Source organism: Saimiri boliviensis, chromosome 10 (genome assembly GCF_048565385.1).
Source record: "Saimiri boliviensis isolate mSaiBol1 chromosome 10, mSaiBol1.pri, whole genome shotgun sequence".
Taxonomy (NCBI): Eukaryota; Metazoa; Chordata; class Mammalia; order Primates; family Cebidae; genus Saimiri; species Saimiri boliviensis.
Genome location: NC_133458.1, coordinates 66,393,808 through 66,416,947, shown reverse-complemented (window position 1 = coordinate 66,416,947; position 23,140 = coordinate 66,393,808). Strand labels below are relative to the sequence as shown.

At 39.0% G+C, this 23,140-nt stretch overlaps 1 protein-coding gene and 1 pseudogene across 1 annotated transcript; one reads left to right on the top strand and one right to left on the bottom strand.

Annotated features, from left to right (window-relative positions):
• Positions 1 to 14,270, top strand: part of LOC141580082 (heterogeneous nuclear ribonucleoproteins C1/C2 pseudogene) — a 52,325-nt pseudogene extending 38,055 nt beyond the window's left edge.
• STEAP1 (STEAP family member 1) lies at positions 11,118 to 22,036 on the bottom strand. Its single transcript, XM_003921182.4, has 5 exons — positions 21,863 to 22,036; positions 16,233 to 16,347; positions 14,799 to 15,311; positions 13,721 to 13,885; positions 11,118 to 11,375 (listed from the first exon to the last, which is right to left on the bottom strand). Exons 2-5 carry the CDS (start codon positions 16,314 to 16,316, stop codon positions 11,118 to 11,120), a joined length of 1,020 nt encoding a protein of 339 aa, XP_003921231.1. The 5' UTR covers positions 16,317 to 16,347; positions 21,863 to 22,036.
• Positions 22,037 to 23,140: the final 1,104 nt, after the last annotated feature.

Here is a 23,140-nt window from a genome sequence, read left to right as displayed (position 1 = left end):
CTATAAAAACAAAGCCCAGAGAAAGAATACAGGAAGGGAGCTATTTTAGGTAGGGTATTCAGGAAAATGTACTCTGAGGAGGTGACATCTCAACATTGATGTTAATGATGAAAAAAAACCTAATCATGCAAAAACTGAGGCATAGGTAGAGCATTCTAGATAGAGGATATAGAGAATGTGAAGGTGCTAAGGTAGGAATGAGCTTGTGTTTGAAGACAAGCAAAAATACCAGTGGAATATGAGTGGCTTGAGTGAGGTCAAGAGTGGCATGAGATGAGTTCAGAAAAGTGAGCAGGTTCCAGATGTTTTGGGGATTTGTAGACCATGGTAAAGAGCTTGGGTTTTATTTTAAAATTTATGTGAAAACATTGGACAGTTTTGTACAGAGGAGTGACATGACAGGATTTACATTTTTGAAGAATCACGCTGATTGCTGGGTGAAAAATACTCTGCTGGTTGTTGCAGGGGATGAGGGCAAGAATGGGAACAGGAAGACTATTTGGCAAGTTAATTGCAAGAATCCTAGAAAAGAGACTGCAGTGACTTGGATCTCGATGAGTTTAGTGATGTGATGCAGTTGGATGCAGAACATATTTTGGTGGTCAAGCCCATCAAATTTGCTGGTAAATTGGATATGGGTATGAAGTAAAGGGAAGTACTGAAGATAATTCCTGAGTGTCTTGAGCAACTGGGTGAGAATGGGAAAGAAATTAAGATTTTAACCTTTAGAATTGTATATTTGAGATGCTTTTTAGGTATTCAAGAGAAGTTCTAAAAAAGGTAGATGTAATAGGCTGCAGCTCAGGTGAAAGCCTACAGATATAAATTTGGAACTCATCAACATACTTTTGATGTTTTTTATGAAGTTGGTGCAAAAGTAATTGAGATTTGTGCCATTGAAAGTATGGGGCAGCCGGGCGCGGTGGCTCAAGCCTGTAATCCCAGCACTTTGGGAGGCCGAGGCGGGTGGATCACGAGGTCGAGAGTTCGAGACCATCCTGGTCGACATGGTGAAACCCCGTCTCTACTAAAAATACAAAAAATCAGCTGGGCATGGTGGCGTGTGCCTGTAATCCCAGCTACTCAGGAGGCTGAGGCAGGAGAATTGCCTGAACCCAGGAGGCGGAGGTTGCGGTGAGCCGAGATCGCGCCATTGCACTCCAGCCTGGATGACAAGAGCGAAACTCCGTCTCAAAAAACAAAACAAAACAAAACAAAACAAAACAAAACAAAACAAAACAAAAACTCTGCCTGAAGGTGTTGAGTAGTTAACAAAGTGGTGATGGATAATAAGTCTTGGAAGATGAAAGAAACCAGGAGACGTAAACTCAACACTGAGGTTTACTTTTCCATTAGGGGATTCTAGGAGAGGTAACAGAGAGGTTGAAAGACTTGAACAATACTTTTAGTAGCCTCGAGACACTATTGGGACAAAATCTGTAATCCAGAGTATGCCAAGGAGGAGAGCCCTTGGAGCCAACTCTCCATCAAGCTCTGGGTCGGAATCTCAAGGAACTAACTCTTAGGAATAAACATGAACCAGAAATAGTTCAAGTTCGGCAGGGGCTTAAACTCAATTTAAAGTAAACTCAATTCTTTTTTTTTTTTTTGAGACGGAGTTTCGCTCTTGTTACCCAGGCTGGAGTGCAATGGCGCGATCTCGGCTCACCGCAACCTCCGCCTCCTGGGTTCAGGCAATTCTCCTGCCTCAGCCTCCTGAGTAGCTGGGATTACAGGCACGTGCCACCATGCCCAGCTAATTTTTTTGTATTTTTAGTAGAGACGGGGTTTCACCATGTTGACCAGGTGGGTCTTGATCTCTTGACCTCGTGATCCACCCGCCTCGGCCTCCCAAAGTGCTGGGATTACAGGTTTGAGCCACCGTGCCCGGCTAACTCAATTCTTAAAATTGAATTAAGAGATTCCCACATTGCTAAAGGCCCTAACTGTCTGTCTGAACAAAACACAAATTCTCTCTGGAGTAGGATAACGTCATCCTAGCCCCAGATTACTTCTATAATTTAAAAAAATATAATGTCAGCACTCAGCAAAAATAACCACTTCATGTTAAGACATAAAATGAATTAATGAAAAATAAGGAGAAAAAAAAAAAAAAAAGAAAACTGACCATAGAAACAGACTCACAGGAACTTCAGATAATAGGTTTATCTTGAAGGTTCTTATTCTGCAGAAGGAATTAAGGACAAGAGTAGGAAATTTGTCAGAAAATTGGAAGCTATAAAAACAAATTAAAATTCTAAAACTGAGTTTACTTCATAACTAAAACTAAAAGCTCAGTGGATAGATTTAATAATTGATTAGACACAATTGAAGAGAGAATTAGGAGATAGGATTACACAAGATGAAGTATAGAAAAAAGCAGGAAATAAAAAGATACAGTTATAAAATAGGAGATATAGTATGAGCATCTAGCATAGATAACTAAAGGAAAACTAAGATAACTAAGTAACTAAAAGGATAACTATGATAACTAAAAGGAAAACCAAACTTAGCCTCACTATCACAAAAGTACTGAAAACTAAGGCAAAAAGAAAAAAAATTATAAAGTAGCCATAGGGATCTCATGAAGCAACAGCTAGAATGAGATTTTTTTGTCTTTCCTCAGAAACAATGAACCTTTCTACAAAGTTCTGAAAGAAAATAACTGCCCTCTTAGATTTCTAAACATCTAAAAATGTATTCTTTAATAATAAAGACCAAATAAAGATATTTTCAGAACAAAAACTTGTGAAAAAATTTTTTTTCCAGGAGGCATGCACTAAAAGGAACACTAAAGATTTTTTCTTTTTTTGGCCGGGCGCGGTGGCTCAAGCCTGTAATCCCAGCACTTTGGGAGGCCGAGGCGGGTGGATCACGAGGTCAAGAGATCGAGACCATCCTGGTCAACATGGTGAAACCCCGTCTCTACTAAAAATACAAAAATTAGCTGGGCATGGTGGCGCATGCCTGTAGTCTCAGCTACTAGGGAGGCTGAGGCAGGAGAATTGCTTGAACCCAGGAGGCGGAGGTTGCGGTGAGCCGAGATCGCGCCATTGCACTCCAGCCTGGGTAACAAGAGCGAAACCCCGTCTCAAAAAAAAAAAAAAGATTTTTTCTTTTTAACCAAAAGGGTAACTGTGTATAAATTTCAGTGAATTCAAAACAATAATTATAATTTCTATTGAGTTTAAATATATATGGAATTAAAATACATAACAACAACAGAATATATGTCAAAAGGGGGTTCAATGAAATTAAAGGGTAGAAGTTCCTGACATTGAGCAAAAAGAAGTAAAAGTGCCAATTAATATTAGACTGCTATGTCAATGATGATATTATAATCTCTAGAGTAACTTCTAGACATAGTAAGTTGAAGTGTGCTTGCTTTAGAAGAGAAAACCGAAATGATAACTAATCTCAATCAATCTAAAATAAGGCAATATAAGAGAGAGAGAGAAAAAACCATAGAACTAGAAAAAATGGGAAGCAAATAGTAAGGTGGCATAATTAAGTCCAAACATATAAATTTTACATTAAATATGTAGGCCCATACGTTGCAATTAAAAGAACAGATTGCCTGATTTTTTAAAAAACTGAACTATATATTGTTCTCAAAAGACATCTAAAAACATAGGAAAATAGAAAGGTTATAAATAATAGAATGATAAAACATATGTCATGTAAATGCCAAAAGAAAACTGAATAGGTAAATTAATATGAAAGTAGGCAAATATCTGTAGGAATTTTGTTTTAAAAGTTAGCAGAGAAATGGATAGAAACTACAGAGGAACAGTGGTCCAAATTTTTATTTGTTTATTTATGCATTTATTTAATCTAATGCTTGAGTATTAATGGGAATAATCCAGCAGAAAGGGGCAAATTGATGACACAGGAGAGATGAGTGCAATTTAAGAACAAAATTCTTTGAGTCAGACATAGACTGGGACAGGGATAATTGTTCTGTTGTAATAGGCAGAAGATATGGGTACCAGATGCATGTACATCAATCAGTAGATTTGTTGGTACGAAGATAAACTCACTCTCTTCTGACTGCATCAATTTCCTAAGGAAAATCTACCAGTTGAATATAAGAGGAGAGGCTATTGTTGAACTGAGTGGAAGGAAGATGAGTAATAGCAGTTTTAATAGGAGACAAACAGTTCTTATGTAAATATATGAAGAGAAGTGAGTACTGAAAGTTCACTTAACATCGTGATCGCAAATTTAAAGTCAGGCTAGTCAGTGTGCTAGTTGTATGCTATTTTCCAGTCACATTCATCTTGTTCAGCAAATATGTAGAGTAGGTAAAGAGTTTCATCTGTGCTCCCTTCCCTCACAGGTGAGGTAAGACACCAGCATAGTTTGTCTTCATCAAAGCTACTTTTCTCAGACCATGTGAGACCTTCACACTCCCTCTGTCCTCTCTCTTTATTATGTATGGGTAGTGAGGTGTTGAGTCCTTGTAATGCTAATTTTGCTGGAAGCACCTCTCACCAAGCGCTTTTGGACTTCACAGCTGGATGTTATCTGAAATTAGAATGAATCTTATTTAGCACCTTTCTCAGCTGTTGATCTAGTTGCCATATTAAGGAAAACCGGGAAAGAACCCACTATGAACTTCAAAGCATTGCTATACCCATCTATGGAGACAGAACAAGCTAGGATCCCAGCTCCAGGGCCTATGAATCTAGCAATTCTTCACTTTATCATACCCCTTCTATGTCGTTAATATTTCCTCCTTTACTTGAGCAAGTTTGAGTACAATTCTGTGCCTTTCAGATAAGCAATCCATGATAAAAAGAAATGGCTAGTCAAAATTATTGTATTTAATTCACAAGGCTTGATGATATACATTTGCCAATTAGTAACTGAGCAAGTTGGAGTAACTTAAACACTTTGGGCCACAATTTCCTCATCTGTGTAAATAAGGAGGGATTTTCAAATTGTGTACCGTGGAGCCCAAGTTGTCACAAGGGCTTGTGAGCAGAATGGAAGAAGTAACAAAAAGGCAGGGTCCTGGTCCTGCTGGTCCACTTCAACTCTGACCTCTGTTACATGCTGGACTTTTATTAGAGATTTGCTCAACAGTTTCTTTTTACTAAAAAAATGAAAATAAACCCATTTTCCAGCTCTTACACTGTTTAACTCCACTGTGTTTAAATCCATGAATATTTTTGTGATAGTACAACTTTAAGTTACAAGACAAGAGTAGGTTTGAAATTATTTCCCAGGGTCATGTGCTTAGGGATGTGTCAATCATTGTGGCACGCTCATCATCAACCCCTAGCATAACATCCTAGTTCTCCAAAACTGAGATCTTGTCCACTCAGTTATTCCCTGGTCCAGTGGAGGTACAGGAGAGGATTTTGATCCTAAGAAAACCAACAAGTTCCTTAGCATTGCAAGTTTGGCACCTACGTTCTGTTCCCCTCTTCTCCCTGTTTAATGTTGTTCAGCAATACAAACGTTTTGCTGAGGGAGGCCTCATTTCGGTGGGGTCATGCCTCTGGGCAAGGGATTAGTGTTCAGGTGATCTCATCAGTTTCTTCCAGCTCAATAATTTTATAACTGCAGGAACTGGCAACTTGTTCCTGACACAGTTAAAATGGGTACCAATTAATAATTCTCAGAATATAACATACTCAGTAACAATAAATGTGAGGACCCCTGATCAGCTGAAGAAGTGAAACTAGCTGAGAATAAGAAGGCACTGAACTTTAGCTTCAGGTAATGTGTAATGGTCACAAGTCAGTGATTCATTAATTTATTAAAGCACAGGATTATTTTCCATAAATCAAAGATCAAATAATGTATTACTTCTTCTAAGGTCCTCTTGAAAACACCTGGAAAAATCGGCATGAAGAGCACTTGTAATTAACCAAGTAAAACTTAACATTAAATCCAAACTGGGCCGTTTTGTGAAGAGACGAAGACTGAGCGGTTGCGCCCGCGTTGCCGACCTCGAGCTGCAGTCGGCTTCCGCATGTGGGAGTAGGAGACTCAGAATCGAATCTCTTCTCCCTCCTCCCTCCTGTGAGATTTTTTTGATCTTCAGCTACATTTTCGGCTGTGTGAGAAACCTTGTCATCAAACACAATGGCCAGCAACGTTACCAACAAGACAGATCCTCACTCCATGAACTCCCGTGTGTTCATTGGGAATCTCAACACTCTCGTGGTCAAGAAATCTGATGTGGAGGCAATCTTTTCCAAGTATGGCAAAATAGTGGGCTGCTCAGTTCATAAGGGCTTTGCCTTCCTTCAATATGTTAATGAGAGAAATGCCTGCGCTGCTGTGGCAGGAGAGGATGGCAGAATGATTGCTGGCCAGGTTTTAGGTATTAACTTGGCTGCAGAGCCAAAAGTGAACCGAGGAAGAGCAGGTGTGGAACGATCTGCAGCGGAGATGTACGGCTCCTCTTTTGACTTGGACTATGACTTTCAACGCCCTATTGCTCGGGCTGTCGTGCCCTCGAAACGTCAGTGTGTATCAGGAAACACCCTACGAAGGGGCAAAAGTGGCTTCCACTCTAAGAGTGGACAGCGGGGATCTCCCAAGTCTGGAAAGTTGAAAGGAGATGACCTTCAGGCCATTAAGAAGGAGCTGACCCAGATAAAACAAAAAATGGATTATCTCCTGGAAAACCTGGAAAAAATTGAAAAGGAACAGAGCAAACAGGCAGTAGAGATGAAGAATGATAAGTCAGAAGGGAGCCGAGCAGCAGCTCCGTGAGACTAATGTGAAGATGGAGTCTGAGGGGGTGCAGATGACTCTGCTGAGGAGGGGGACCTACTGGATGATGATGATAATGAAGATGGGGGATGACCAGCTGGAGTTGATCAAGGATGATGAAAAAGAGGCTGAGGAAGGAGAGGATGACAGAGACAGCGCCAATGGCCAGGATGACTCTTAAGCACATAGTGGGGTTTAGAAATCTTATCCCATTATTTCTTTACCTAGGTGCTTGTCTAAGATCAAATTTTTCACCAGATTCTCTCCCCTAGTGTCTTCAGCACATGCTCCCTGTTCTCCCCATCCTTGTCCTTCCCATGTTCATTAATTCATATTTTCCTGCGCCTAGTCCCATTTTCACTTTCTTTAACGCTTCTAGTAGTTTTAAAGTCTTACCCTGTAATTTTTGCTTTTAATTTTGATACCTCTTTATGAATTAACAATAAAAAGAATGTATGGTTTTTATCAACTGTCTCCAAAATAATCTCTTGTTATAAAGGGAGTACAGTTATTTTCATTCATACGTATGTTCAGTAGTTGCTTCCCTAACTGCAAAGGCAATCTCATTTAGTTGAGTAGCTCCTGAAAGCAGCTTTGAGTTAGAAGTATGTGTGTTACACCCCAACATTAGTGTGCTGTGTGGGGCAGTTCAACACAAATGTAACGATGTATTTTTGTGAATGAGAGTTGGCATGTCAAATGCATCCTCTAGAAAAACAGTGTTATAGTCTTAAGATTTGTTTTCTAAAGTTGATACTGTGGGTTATTTTTGTGAACAGACTGATGTTTGGGATCTTTCTTCTTCAAAATAAACAAGTCCTTATTAAACCAGGAATTTGGAAAAAAAAATCCAAACTGGAAAAATTTTAATCCTTTTACTTTGAAAACAGATTTTAGAAAAAAGGAGCAAATACTACATGTCATTCATATTCTTGGAAGAAAATTCTATGGTTAGTATTACTAATGAAAATCACACAATTTTGTTATTAATTTGTATGTTGAATTTTATAGATTCCACACTTAAGAGGTCATAATTTCTTACAGGCTGCTTTGGGCATGTAGTCTATGGTCTGAAAAATCACATCAGAATCAGATATTTATTTTTTGTTGCCATAAAATATTAAATGTAACTCATTATTAAAATAATAAATATATCATTTTAACTTTTTTTAAACCAAAGATCATAAAATCTCTGTTGAGCAAATCTTTAAAGAAAATAAACCCCAATAAACTCATTTTGATCAAGAAGGAGAGTTCTGCTTGGAGAAGGAAGTCACTGGGCTCACAGCCAGCTATTTTCCAGTCCCTGCTCCTTCTACTCCAGCAGGACACTGTGTGTGTCATAGTATAGTGACATTCATATCTATATTAATATCTATAACTATCCAGACATAAGTGTGTTGATCATATCAGATGTTTTATTTGAAAATCATTCTTTCAAAGGAGCAAGAAAAAGACCTTTTTCTTTCTGCTTCCCAGATGATACGCCTTTCATAGTTGTATTTGTGAACGCTGAAGTTAAAGAAACACACTACATCCCTTAGCAACTGAGACGATTGTAAACAGCATACAATGTACAGAGCACACACTCTGTTTTTGTTTTGGTTAAAATATCTGCTCCTTCCATAGAATTTTTCTATCCTGTTTAATGGGATCATTCTTAAATCATCCAACCTAAAAGAATCCTAGAAACTCTAACCTAAATGCCTTACTCCCCCTCGGTTGTTCTATGCTATTGTTCATGAATGACTAGAACTTCGATCTTCCTATTTCATTAGCTCTCATCTTTTATCTTCTCCTCTGTAATGACCTTAATTTGGGAATGTATTGCCTCTGCCCTGGGGGATTACAGTTGTCTCCTTAAGTATTTGTGTTGTTTTCTAACTTGCTTTCGCCCTTTGCCTCTCACCATCAAATTCATCTTCTGGATAGTCTACAGATAGGTCTTTCTAGAATGCAAATCTAATAATGTTTAGCACCTAAAATAATAATGCTGAGGAGCTCCTGAATAATGTTTAGCTCCTGTTTAAAAATTTTACTGGCTTCCCTACTTCCTAAAGGGCAAAACCCAAACTTAGTTTCGTGTCATACAATGACCTCGACCTATCTGATTTTTGTCTATATGTAATCTGGTATTTCTTTCACATATTCTGTTCCAGCCACTCTAAGCTAGGTCTTCCAACACGTTACATTACACCCTGCCTTCCCATTCTGTCTGAGGAACTTTTACATATACAATACGCAGCTCAAAGAGGTTTTTTCTGGCTCAACCTCATACTTTCCTGACTTTGCTCTTGTAAACAGAACTGGTCATTCCTTCATTAAGTGATCCGAGTACACTCAGAATCCATTGGTGCACTAAAATCTGTCTTCCCCATGACTGTGAGTAGAGACTAGGTCATTTCTATCTTGGCATAGCCTCTGTTTAGCACTGACCTAGTATATGGAATATGCTCTAGAGATATTGGTGGAGTGAGTAAAAGAAAAGTAAAAGAAAATCCAAGCTTATACCAGAACATTATATTTGCTCTTTTAAAGACAACTTTTATTGTTTTCTTCGGCTCATAACAATATTACACAACTATTGTAAAAACTTCACAAAAGCTACAAAGAGTGGTTTAGTTCTTATCAATCTATGAGTAAAAATGGAATCTAGATGTTTTGTGCCTTTAAGGCCCTTGTTGATTCCTTTTCCTGTAACTAGGAATCCTCAAAAAGGTATATCCTCCATTTCAGAATAGGCCTGTTTTTGCATGTTACCATGGCTACCAAGGCAGGGGTTCAATAATCAAGTCATAACTTGGGCTGTTGTTCCTGAAAGCTTCACTGAGGTGCCACTTCAGCTGCAGCCTCTATAATGTCTTGGTACTAGGAAGGTGGGAACTTGATTTCTCCTTCTCAGTACCGGAGGTGCTGACACTTTGCCATGTGGGTGAAACTGTGATACTTGACTGCTGCGTTTCAGAGCTGGTTGATTATGGAATGAGATGCGTCACGCTTAGTTAAGTGGTCCCATAGTTATGTTCCCTTGATGAATCTGGTTTGCAATTCTAAAGTCCTAGATTTATTTTTCTTTTATGCCGAGTTTTTTCTCAAGGACACCTTCGTCTGCTCTGTCTCCAGTTCAGAATTGACGCTCTCAACTCCTTTCTTCGCTGTCTGTGAATATATCTCTGTATGTCTAAACCTCAATAATGCAGAGTTCAAATTTGTGCCCAAAGAAGCTCCTTATCCCCCATATAATAATGAAGAATCATCCTTTGTGATAGAAAAAATAGAAAAACTGGACTCCACTCACTGAATAGCCTAATTGTTTTTCCTAATTTGCACCATTATCTCTATTGTCTTTAATAATAAATGGTTTACCACTATAAAAGATAAAGCTTGTGTTTACTTTTGCTAATCATGGAAAACCTCTGAAGCACACAGTTGGGTTAGCAAGTCCCGACAGCTAATGTATAGCTTGTTCTTTCAGGGAATGTTTTGTTATCCTTTGCCAATGCATTAAAGTAAGTTAAACTGAATTGTACATAACACAGGCGGAAATTATTGGATTTACTATTTCTCCTGGATAGCCTGAGTTTTATTTTGCCTGACTGTATCTGACATTACTCTGCTGCTTTACTTGCGTAGACATAGTCAGTTTTTTTTGAGATAGGTGTTCCATGAGTAAAACCTGGGTACAGACAAATTAAAGTTCTTTAGTAATAGTAAATAAATGCTTATTATGCTTTCATTATAGATTCAGATAAAATAATTTTTCATAATGATAACTGTCTAATGGGTAGCAAGGACTGGTATTTCAAAGCTCTTGATTATTTGTAATGCTTTTTTTTTTTTTTTTAAGACGGAGTTTCGCTCGTTACCCAGGCTGGAGTGCAATGGCGCGATCTCGGCTCACCGCAACCTCCGCCTCCTGGGTTCAGGCAATTCTCCTGCCTCAGCCTCCTGAGTAGCTCGGATTACAGGCATGTGCCACCATGCCCAGCTACTTTTTTTTGTATTTTTAGTAGAGACGGGGTTTCCCCATGTTGACCAGGATGGTCTCGATCTCTTGACCTCGTGATCCACCCGCCTCGGCCTCCCAAAGTGCTGGGATTACAGGCTTGAGCCACCGTGCCCGGCCTGTAATGCTATTTAATCTGACAAATCAGATGCTATTTTGTCATGCTTACCTTTATCACAGAGAAAGTGCTAGAGATTAGTATTAAAAATATTTTTGCTTTGAATCAAATCTACAAGGAAATACACATATTTTAAACTCATTACACATATATGAAGAGAAACATTAAAATCTTTGAATAATCATTTTATTCACAAATACAAACGAAGTGTTGATGATAAAATATATCAATATATAATAAAAATTTGTGTAAACTGTAATTCTACAGTTGAGAAGACATCTCAGTTTTGTTAATTTTGGTGATGTCTTCCCAACCATGTCTAATCTTCAATATCTTCTTCCTCAAGCATGGCAGGAATAATATGCTTTTACATATCAGGACAACAATTGGAAGAAAAACAGCTATCATAAAAGTTGGAGGTGTATACCATACAAATTGTTTTATATCTATCCACTTATTCCAGGCGAAAACCAATGCGTGTATTGTGCCCAGTAGAAGGGAAACAATTCCTAGCTTGCTCTGCAAAAGAAAAACAAAACTGGTGAAGATTGGTTCAGTAGGAGTTTATCCCATCCTACCTCATCTGGATATGCTCTGCTGCTTAGAAATCCTTTATTTATTATTGTTTTCCTATCACATTTCTCAACAATGTCCATTCACATCTTTCTACCTTTTTGCATGTCCTCCTCACCTTACTTTGGGGTAATGTTCTTGTCTCCAGGCTATCTCAGGGAACAAAATCCACAGCCTTTCTTTGCATGCAGGTGATCAAAAACCCTGTCTACTCTTTCTCTACCACTTTGTTCATCTCTCTTAAATGACATTTATTTTTTGGGCTTTATCTCTTGTGTATTTGTCTTAATTCTGCTTATCACAAGCCACCTAAAATCAGGGACTGAGTCTTACTTACAACAGGATCCCTGCAGAATCAACACAATCATTTGCACGTTTTAGATGCTCAATTAAATATAGGTAGATTAACTGAAGATTACAGAAAAAAATCTATTTGACTTCAGTGATCTTTATCAACTGTGAAGTTGACTAATGTGATTTACTCTGATTTTGATAAATTAATAATGAAGTGAATGAACTTGGCCTACATTTTAAAAAATCAGATATTCTGATAAAATGGAAAAATGTGAACATTGAACACTGAACATTTTGTGCAGACATTGAAATTTTTTCAATTATGGATAACTGAAATTTTTTCAATGTCTGCACAAAATAGAGAGATCTGGAGATGTGATGAAACATTTCCGCTTGCATTGGGATGCTTTGTCACTACACAGATAAAATTGCTTAAAAATAGCTGTGCACCTATGCAACCTTAACAGTGTTCTGGCAACAGCACTTCTATATAACTTCTGACGTCTACTCACTTTACTGGAAATGGTCATTGGCCTGCCAGAACAAATCTAACTCACAATTATTCAGCCATATTCTTAAGTCCCAATGAATATAATCAAATAGCTAAGTTTATGTTTTAAGATGTGAATCTCCATGGTAAATCTTAGTGTAACCAGTTCTCAGATATTAAGTGAAACATTTCTAGGCTTCTGGTTTAAACATACATGTTATTGGTTGAAAATTAATTTTACCAAACGTATATTGTAAACTTATAATGGGCTAGGTTTTGTGCATGTCGTGGAATGAGCTCAGTTGTCAAGATGCAGTCTTAAATTCCTAATTAAGTCTAAAAAGCGGTGTTCTTTCTATGTGTAACAGGCAGAGTAATGTATGAAGAAAGTTATTTAATGAGGACCGGAGAACTCCAATGGCTCTCAGGCTAAACCTACAAAATCAGGAAATTCTGTGAGAAGGTGGTACCATCTCTAAGCCACACTAGAAGAATTCAGATGGAGGCATACTTTCCAGCCTAATCAGATGCCCTAATAAAGTGGTGGAGTATACGTGTGGACATGTAGAAGGGATAGTTGGGAATGTCTGACTTTGTGGAAATTTCCAAAGATGTCTACCCATAAAAGGTAACTGGGAGTGCTTATGACTGAATTAAATTTAGTCCTTTGAATCTTGTCAGACAAGGATCCCAAGTGATAGTTTTAAAATTCCAAGACTATTTAGAAACTTCAAGTGAGTAAGCTATATAAAATGTAAGCTGGAAAAAGCAGCCTTTGAAATTACATGCTAGAATATCTTTGGTAGTTAAAACACTATTATTTAAAGGAGAGAGCTTTTGCTTCTGGTTAGTGCTAAGTTGTGTAACATAAAAGTCATGACTAAATTCAGGTGACAGGTAAAAGAATATTTTTATTTTTAAAGAACTAATAAACCATGCATATTGGATTCCTAAAATATCACATTAGATGGGTAGCAAATTGTTTAACAAGTTTCAAATATTAGAATCAATAGGCGGAGTGTGGTGGCTCATGACTGTCCGAGGTGGGTGGATCATTTGAGGTCAGGAGTTTGAGACCAGCCTGTCCAACATAAGGATATCCCATCTCTACTAAAAATACTAAAATTAGCTGGGCATGGTGGTGGGTGCCTGTCATCCCAGCTACTCATGAGGCTGAGGCAGGAGACTCACCTGAACCCAAAAGGCACAGGTTGGAGTGAGTTAAGATCATGCTACTGCACTCCAGCTTGGGCAAAAGAGTGAGATTTCATGTTAAAAAAAAAAAAAGAAAGAATATTTTAATGACTTTTATTTATGTCTAGGAAACACCTGTCCTAATTAGAAGCAATAGAGAGACCAACAGGAGAGCATATTATTAACTGAAACAAGTGCAACATCTTTGCTATTGAAAAGCATTTGTTATTTTTTATGGGTAAAGTCAACATATTTGTTATTATAAGTACAAAAAGAAGATTTACTTCTTAGAGTTATTTTATCGATTATTTACCTGAATATACTGAAATTCTCTCCATGTCAAAGAGTTGCTCACAGATGGAATAGATGTCACAGCCAACAGAGCCAGTATTGCCAGTCCTACAATTCCCAGAGACACATAAATTTCCATTCTCCAAACATCATGCTCAATCCAGGCATCTTCTTTATTTTGTTGGACCTACCAGAGGGTAAACACAGAAAGAAGGAATGCAAACAAGAGTTATTTCCTGAATGTGAATTTCCTTCTGCACTCTTCCCTGTGTCTAATATAAAGCCCAGAAACAGGTCTCCACACATGTATGACTTTTTCTTTCTTTTTTTTTTGGTATTCTTCTAAGACAAATGACATAGAAACTATCACTTTTTTCTTGAATGCAACATTTCCATAATCTATTAACTTTCTAATAATTATTTGATGGTTTACTTGGATAGAACTGTAATGTGCATGCTCATTAAGAAGATAAACAAGGAGAAGATAAGAACAAACAGTGTTAAAAAGTAATCTTGTGAAGGTGGTAGAAATTTGAAATGTGGCCTTGTCCATGAATAAAATGTTTCTTTCTTTTTTTTTTTTTTGAGACGGAGTTTCGCTCTTGTTACCCAGGCTGGAGTGCAATGGCACGATCTTGGCTCACTGCAACCTCCGCCTCCTGGGTTCAGGTAATTCTCCTGCCTCAGCCTCCTGAGTAGCTGGGATTACAGGCACGTGCCACCATGCCCAGCTACTTTTTTGTATTTTTAGTAGAGACGGGGTTTCACCATGTTGACCAGGATGGTCTCTATCTCTCGACCTCGTGATCCACCCGCCTCGGCCTCCCAAAGTGCTGGGATTACAGGCTTGAGCCGCCGCCGGCAAAATGTTTCTTATGTTGCTAAAGTTGTACCTTATTTTCAGCTTAAAAATGCTTCTCAATATAAAACTGACTGACGACAAAGCCCTAGTGAAAGTATAATAACATTTTAAAATATATGACATTTTCAACATTGAGTTTCAACAGGGGTTAGGGTATTAATATTACAATGAGAAATGATTAAATTGTTAGTTGACTTAGACTTTTTATTTAGTAATAGTGTCAACATTGTTATCTTACCTGTTGATATGCCCAGTTTAGCAACTTGTATCTGTAGGATCGCCTCATTGGGTAAGACAGACTATAAATTGCATGCAGTACAGCAAAAAAGAAACTGAGAAGCCCAAACTGCTTTCTTGTTAACATCCACCTGTCTAGCCAATGTGGAAACTGCTTATACTTGGTTCCATTATGAAGTTGGACAATTGCTGCTATCACACCTGGCAGATAAACCAATGCCAACAGAGTGATGGAAACCATTGGCAAGACTTTGTTGACAACCAGGATTGGAATTTTATAAAAGTACTGTTGATGGGAAGTTGCTAAAGGGTGAATTACTTCCCTCACAAAAGTGTAAAGAAAAGTCAGAGATGCTATAATAGCAGCTATTTTAATTGGCAAGTGCCACTGTGGAAAGAGTTTCTGTGTGTGCTGAAGTTCTGAAGGGCAGTCAAATTCATAAGCATGGGCTGTTTGGTGCAAATGCAAAAGCACAGGTCTTTTTAGCATGCTGGTCTCTCCTGTGTCTTTATGCTACAAAGAAAAGAAGATAAATATCTTAAAATTGAACAAAACAATGGGATATCTCTTAAACTAATTACTTATTGCTCAAGCATTATGCTTCTCATGGAATAATAGCATTCAGAACCTTGCTTTTGAATACTGGTTAGTTGAAGATAGCATAGTTGCGATGTGGCACTGAAAGATTTTTGTCTTTAGGACAAAAGAATTACATGCTTCAGACAAGACAGTAAACTTGAAAAATGAAATAATTTCATTTTATGCACACTGTTACTTTTATAAAGTATATGCTTATCCCTATTAAAATTATTAAGATTAAATAAATAATTTCTGCTAAAACTTCCATTTGGATAGTTTGGGAGAGTTTGGAACCAAAATTTTCTGTCACTTTTTCAGTCAAAAAATGTAGTAAGAAACACTTAATCCTGTGGTTGACCAAAAGTGGGACAAGTGATTCTTGCCCAAAAGTAAATTTATTTGGTTTTATAGTGAATCACCAATTTACTAGATGATCTCTTGGTAAGCTACCATTGTGTCTATGACAAAAATGCTTGCTAACAAAATCACTGTTGCATGGGCTTTGATGACTTTTTTTTTTTTTTTTTTTTTTTAAATTAGAGCTATAGACTGTTAGAAAGAATTGGAAGGGCCTTGGGGATGATCTGGTCCAAGACTTTCATGGCTTAGACTAAGACCCCAGATTTTCAGTGACTTATTCAAGGTTATTCAGCTAAGCCCCTGACAATCAGTCAAGGTACTATTTCTCTTACATATACTACTGTGTCCTTCACAGTATCAGCGACAGTAATCCAAGTCCAGATATCAGCAGACTAGGGTGAAAAATCACTTTCATAACATTAGGAGATACAGAATGGCATCTGGATTATGTTTATAGATGTTGATTGTTACTTATTGTTATTATTAATATTTTACCAAATAATCATCTTCTTCTAAATTTCTCCTAGGCTTCATTTTCCAAAGTTCTTCTTGCCCTGTGATGTCTTTTCTGCTTTCCATTAATTCTATAAAATAGTATGGCTTCAGTCACCTGTAAAAATAAAAATAATTACTTTCATGTCTTTTCTACTTATGATATGAATGTTTGATGGAACTATATAAAAATTTTACTTGCTTAAAGACTAGAGTGGTAAAGTACAATAAAAATTCAAATAGTGACTGATTTATACATTTAACCTCACATTATAATCTGTAACAGTTTCAAACCAATGCCCTCTTATCAATAGTAACTGCTCTTCTTTCTCCACTTATTTGTTCAATGAATATCCTAGGTGTCTGTATGGATTACAAAGGGTCATATGTTGCCTTTTACTTTAGGAAGATGTAATTTCAGGTTTCCATCTGGAGGAAAGCCAACTCCTGTCAATGGCAAATATAAATAGAAATGCATTATATTGAGAATAATAATGTCATCAATGGAGGCTGGAGGTAGCTGATGTAAGATTTATGTTTAACAGAATTTTGGGGTTGACACTGAAGTCTGAAATAATATTTTCAGAATGCCATTTTTCTTTTGGAGTAAGAGGTTGGTCTTTGTTTGGAAGATGTGAAGATGTGAATTGCTAGTATGTTTCCAGTGGGAGTGGTGAATTGTGCTGGATTAATGATGTGCCCAGTCTTCTGGTCAACCCTGTGGAAAACAACTTTTCAAATTTCTCATTTGATAAAACATTTTTTTCTTTAACAAACTCACAGATCCTCATCCAGGATTGATGTAACATTTTTTAGGGAAAGGAAACATATGTCACAGTATTATTGTTTTTATTAGTTCTGAATTTATTCCCTGAGGGATACATTTTCAATTTATGCTTTATGAAATTCAATGAGAAAAACAGCCTAGAGATACAACAATCTGACTGACAGAAAACAACTCAAGTGTTTCTGAATTTTGGAACACATGTAGTACTTTCTTAGGTGGAAAGCTGTTTCCAGGAATAGTTTAAAATACAGTGATGTGGCCGGGCGCGGTGGCTCAAGCCTGTAATCCCAGCACTTTGGGAGGCCGAGGCGGGTGGATCACGAGGTCGAGAGATCGAGACCATCCTGGTCAACATGGTGAAACCCCGTCTCTACTAAAAAAAATACAAAAAATTGGCTGGGCATGGTGGCGCGTGCCTGTAATCCCAGCTACCCAGGAGGCTGGGGCAGGAGAATTGCCTGAACCAGGAGGCGGAGGTTGCGGTGAGCCGAGATCGCGCCATTGCACTCCAGCCTGGGTAACAAGAGCGAAACTCTGTCTCAAAAAAAAAAAAAAAAAAAAAAAATACAGTGATGTGTCGCATAACATTCTGGTCAACAACTGACTGCATATGTAACAGTGGTCCCCTAAGATTATAATAGAGCAAAAAAATTCCTACTGCCTAGTTTTTATAATACTGTACTTTTTATCATTATTGTGAAGTGTACTCCTTCTATTTACAAAAAAAGAGCTAACTGTAAACAGCCCTAGGCAGGTCCTTCAGGAGATATTCCAGAAGGCATTGTTATCATAGGAGATGACAGCTCCATGCCTGTTACTGCCCCCTGAAGACCTTCTAGTGGGACAAGATATAGGGGTGGAAGACAGTAATATTGATGATCCTGACCCTGGGTAGATCTAGGCTAATGTGTGTGTTTGTGTCTTAGTTTTAACAAAAAAGTCTAAAAAGAAAAAAAAAATTTAGAAATAGAAAAAAACTTAAGGAGTAAGAATACAAACCCAACATTTTTGTACGGCTGTGCAATGTAACTATGTTTTAAGCTCAATGTTATTACAAGAGTCAAAATATTAAAAAGTTAATAAAGTAAAAATGTTACAGTAAGCTAAGGTTATTATTAAAGAAAAAATTTTTTCAATAAATGTAGGGTAGCTGAAGTGTACAACATTTATAAAGTCTGTAGCAATGTACAGTAATGTCCCAGGCCTTCACTGACTTACCCAGAGCAACTTCCAGTTCTGCAAGTTTCATTCATAGTAAGTGCCCTCTACAGGTATACAATTTTTTATCTTTTATACTATATATGTATGTTTCCTATACCTTTTCTATGATTAGATATACAAATACCATTGTGTTTCAGCTGCCCACAGTATTCAGCATAGTAACACACTATACAGATTAGTAGCCTAGGAGCAATAGACTATACCATCTAGCCTCTGTATGAAGGAGGCTGTGCCATCTAAGTTTATGTAAGTACACTCTATGATGTTCCCCCAACACTGAAATCGGCTTACAATGAATTTCTCAGAATGTATTCTGTAATGAAGAGACATATGACTGTTCTTAAAACATTCTCCAAGTTTTAAAAGTTTAACCATAACAATGAATAAAGAGGAGTTGTTTACATAAGCCAACATTTTCTCTGTTGAGGTGCTCTTTGGAACATTTTCCAGATATTATCTATTTCAAAATTACAGAACATTCATGATGAGGATATTTGTTGTTTTAGTTTGCCTACATTCTCTTCCGATTTAAAACATTTCCTCCATTTGGAGAAATGCCCCTCTTCCCTCCAGTATGATTTTGGGAGGCTGCCACAGAAGTGAGTATTTGACTCAGGCCTGGCCAGTGAGTTTCCTATTCTCCCACTGATTGGCTTAGGGATGACACACAACCCTAGTTAACCCTATGGTCAGTCTCTGAAATTTATATATGGAAGTGGAAGGGTTAGATGAGATGTCTGACATTTTGTTAAGATAGGACAGTATAAGCCTGCCATGCTATTTCCTCCTTGCTGTAAGAAGGAAGACATTTTCATTAGAACAGAAGAAAGCCAACATGGAAGCAGAACAGGAAGTGGAGAAAGACACAGAAGAGTTGTGGTGGCATATTTCAGTATTTAGAGTCCCTGAGACTAGATCCTGAATTTTTCAGTTACAGTCCACACATTCTTTTTTTGGTTTATGTTAGTGTGATTTGGGTGTTCAGCACTAGCATGAACAAGAATTCTGAGTAAAGCATATGCCAATCATCAAGTGTTTATAAATCCGATTCTGCGATCAACAATAAAGAAGAAAAACAGAAATGACACTCATGCCAGCTCTGGATGAAAGGACACTCTATCTCCTTAAGAAGCATTATGCCAAGTCATTTGGTGACTTAACTAACTGTATTAGGCTGTTCTCGTACTGCTATAAAGAAATATCTGAGACTGGGTAATTTATAAAGAAAGGAGGTTTAATTGGCTCATGGTTCCATAGGTTGTACAGGAAGCAAGGTAACATCTGACCCTGGAGAGGACTCAGGGGGTTTACAGTCATGGTGAAAGGTAAAATGGGAGCAAGCATCTTACATCATCGCAGTGGTCCCCAATCTTTTTGTTACCAGGGACTCATTTCATGGAAGACAATTCTTCCAAGTTGAGGGAGAAAGATAGGGTTTCAGGATGAAACTGTTCCACTTCAGATCATCAGGCAAAATAGAGTCTTATAAGGAGCATGCATCCTAGATCCCTTGCATGTACAGTTTGTAATAGGGTTCATACACTTATGAGAATCTTATGGCATGGTTCATCTGACAGGAGGTGGAGCTCAGGCGGTAATGCTCACTCGCCTGCCACTCACCTCTTGCTGTGCAGCCTAGTTCCTTACAGGACACTTACCAATACCATTCTGTGGCCAGGAGGTTGGGGACCCCTGCACTAATGTGACAACAGCACCAAGGGGCGATGGTGTTAAACCATGATAAACGATTCCTGTGGTCCAATCACCTCCTACCAGACCCCAGTTCCAGCTTTGGGGATTATATTTCAACATGAGATTTGAGGGGGAGACACAGCTTCAAACTATACCATGAACATAATAGTTTGTGGGGTAGGAGAGGAGGTGCTAGAATGGAAGTGTCACCTACTGTAATCAAATATAAGAAATAATTCATTATGTTTAGAAGTTGTTTTACCTTTGAGAGTTTCATGATGGTAAAGGTGCTAACAAATACATCTATATTTATTCAATATGAATTCATCAACTAAATTGTGAACAACAATGTAAGGCAGGGGGAATACAAGGTAAAATGAAATACAGCTTCTGCTCTGAAAAACCTTGAAGTCTGGGAGAGAAGGCAGGCATTTCAACAAGTAATTGCATGGTAGAGCAATGTATCCTACAGGAGGATACAGTTTTATAGACAGATGGTGGAATGGGAAGGGAAGCAGAGGAAAAGGCTGAGGGCTGTGTTTTAGATCCAGTCCTGGGGTAGCTAGCAAGTTGGCAATGTTTGCTGACTGATGGTCACTACAAAGAGAGTCTGGGTGGAAAACCAGAGTTGCTCTGGAGAGGTTCCCAGCCATTTGTCTGCATAGTAAAGAGACATGCTCCAGAGCAAAGCCAAGGAAAAGCCTTGTGAGGGAGCTTGTTGACTCTGTAGCCCACAGTCAACTCTGAGCCCATAAGCCAGGAAAAAAAAACTATTAAGTCAAATAAATGTGTTGGTTTCCACCAGACATTAACCAAAATGTAATTTTAGTTCTACAGTAAAATCTTTTCATAAAAAGAAAAATAACAGAAAACAACATAGTGTTAAAATGTTAGGCACTCCAGAATTCGACCCCAAGTTCTCTTTCACCCCATTTTTAAAAAGTGAAGCATATTTCTAATGCAATTGCTGTTCAGCTGTACCAGGATGGCTGCCCTGGGGTTCCTAAATATTGGTACAGCCCAACTGACTCATGTTCATGTCCCACAGTTGAGAATATGAAGAAACCCAACGACTGGAATACACTGTTTGAGTTGCATGGCATTTCCAACCTTTTATACTTTCAACTACACGCTCGTTTTACATTTAGCTACGTGAAGTTAAGTTTGTATGTTTTTTCACTGTGCTGCTCTTCTTTTTAAGCATTGCTTTCCTTCTGTGCTTAACATTCATGTTAAATGAATAACCTTTTATTACCTATTAGGATGTGGAGGGATTTTTTTTTTTAACAAAAGTAACAAAGAATTTTTTCTTTTTCTTTTTCTTTTTTTTACAAAAGTAAAGTAAGAAATAAAGTAAAAAAGTGTATGTCTACAAACTCCTTTCAGCGGATTTGACCAGAATTGCATATTTTAAAGCCTTGATTGACTATTTTAGAGGGAACCCGAACCCCACCCAGATCCTGAAAGAGTAGGGCCAGTGTTGTAACGACTAAAAAGGAAAACCTCTGTTACTAGGAAACCCGAAGCCGAGAAGTAACACGATTTTAAGTACTGTGCACCAATCTTTCGTCAACCCACAGCAAACTGGCGACTTCGCCACGTTAAAACACTTGATATCAAAACCCAACCTGAGAACAAACTTAATCATCCATCAGAACCTTAAGCCCCTAGCGAAAAGGCTTCCCGTGACTCTGGCTCCCCCCAACCCGCCGCCCGGCCACAGCCGAGCTGGGCTGGAAGGCAGCGCGCCCCGGAGCGGCACAGAAAGGCAGAACCGAGCAGCGCTCGCCCAGGAGCGCCGCCGCCCCGGTCCCGAGAAGGCGTGCGACCCGCTGCAGCCCTCCCCAGAGCGGGAGCCGGCGCCCAGCCTTGCAGGGACGCGCGGGCGGACTCGAGGAGCAAGCGGCCGGTGAGAACCATCCAGGGGACTCACCCACTCCTCGCCGTAGCTTGACCGTGAATCTCGGCTGCAGCTGCCGCCCGGAGGTGCCGACCCCACGCGGAGCCCGAGCCTCCCGAGCGCCGAGTCTCCACGCCTGCTGCAGGCTCCGCCTCCAGGTCAGTTGCGCGTCCAGCACCACCTCCTGGCGCCCGGCTTCTGAGGGTTCGGGACCGTCCTCAGAGGCCTCGGCAGCGGGCACGCGACTCCTCAAGTCGCACCTCGGCCTCTCCCAGGTTCCTCTCAAATGCCTTCTGCCCTGTCCCTGAGGTCCGTTCCGCGTCCTCCACCCCTTCGCCTTTTAATCTCCACTAAGTAATGTTTGTGCATTTCTCTAGAGCAGTGATTCTCAAACTTTAGCATGTATCAGAATTCCCTGGGTGCTTGTTAAAACACCGATTGTCAGGCTGTCCACTCAGTTTCTGGTTCACTATGTTTGGCATGGGGCCTGAGATTCTCATTTCTAACAAGTTTCCAGGAGATATGGAAGCATTCCCAGGTCACACTTTGAGATGGGTCGTTTAGAGCTTAACAAACCTTCCTACAAATTAGCTTATTTAAAACCTAACAGCTGTCGTGAAGTGTCTGTGATTTACAGTTTGAGGAATCCGAAGCTGAATTTCTGAGAGTGACTTGCTCCCTGAATTATTATTATTATTATTATTTTTTTTTTGAGACAGAATTTCGCTCTTGTTACCCAGGCTGGAGTGCAATGGCGCGATCTCGGCTCACCGCAACCTCCGCCTCCTGGGTTCAGGCAATTCTCCTGCCTCAGCCTCCTGAGTAGCTGGGATTACAGGCACGCGCCACCATGCCCAGCTAATCTTTTGTATTTTAAGTAGAGACGGGGTTTCATCATGTTGACCAGGATAGTCTCGATCTCTTGACCTCGTGATCCACCCGCCTCGGCCTCCCAAAGTGCTGGGATTACAGGCTTGAGCCGAATTGTTTACATTGCGTACCTTTAATGGCACAAACCCCGCTCCTCAGCGGAAAAAACCCTTAAACCCAATGTTCACTCGGGCCCTCCCTTCCTTGCCTCAGCTTTTAAGTGCAGCTTTCCATATCCTAGCTCAATGAAGTATTCCAGACCTAAGGCAAAGTTAACTGTTAATATTTCAAAGTTTTAGAAAAAGAGAACTTGAGCGGGGGAGTTACTTCTCTGCGTTGGAACCAGCCTCAGGATAGTGTCTGAGACATGAATTGCAAAATTCTGGGGATTTGGTGTACAACATTCTCAGGACTAAGCTGAGTAGAAAATGCAAAGGAAAA

Coding starts and splice junctions, on each gene's coding strand:
- STEAP1 (XM_003921182.4), bottom strand. CDS start 16,316: ATGGAAAGCAGAAAAGACATCACAGGGCAAGAAGAACTTTGGAAAATG. Junction 15,312..16,232: donor TAGAAGAAGATGATTATTTG/GTAAAATATTAA, acceptor TTTTCTTTGTAG/CATAAAGACACAGGAGAGAC. Junction 13,886..14,798: donor TAAACTGGGCATATCAACAG/GTAAGATAACAA, acceptor ACCCTCTGGTAG/GTCCAACAAAATAAAGAAGA.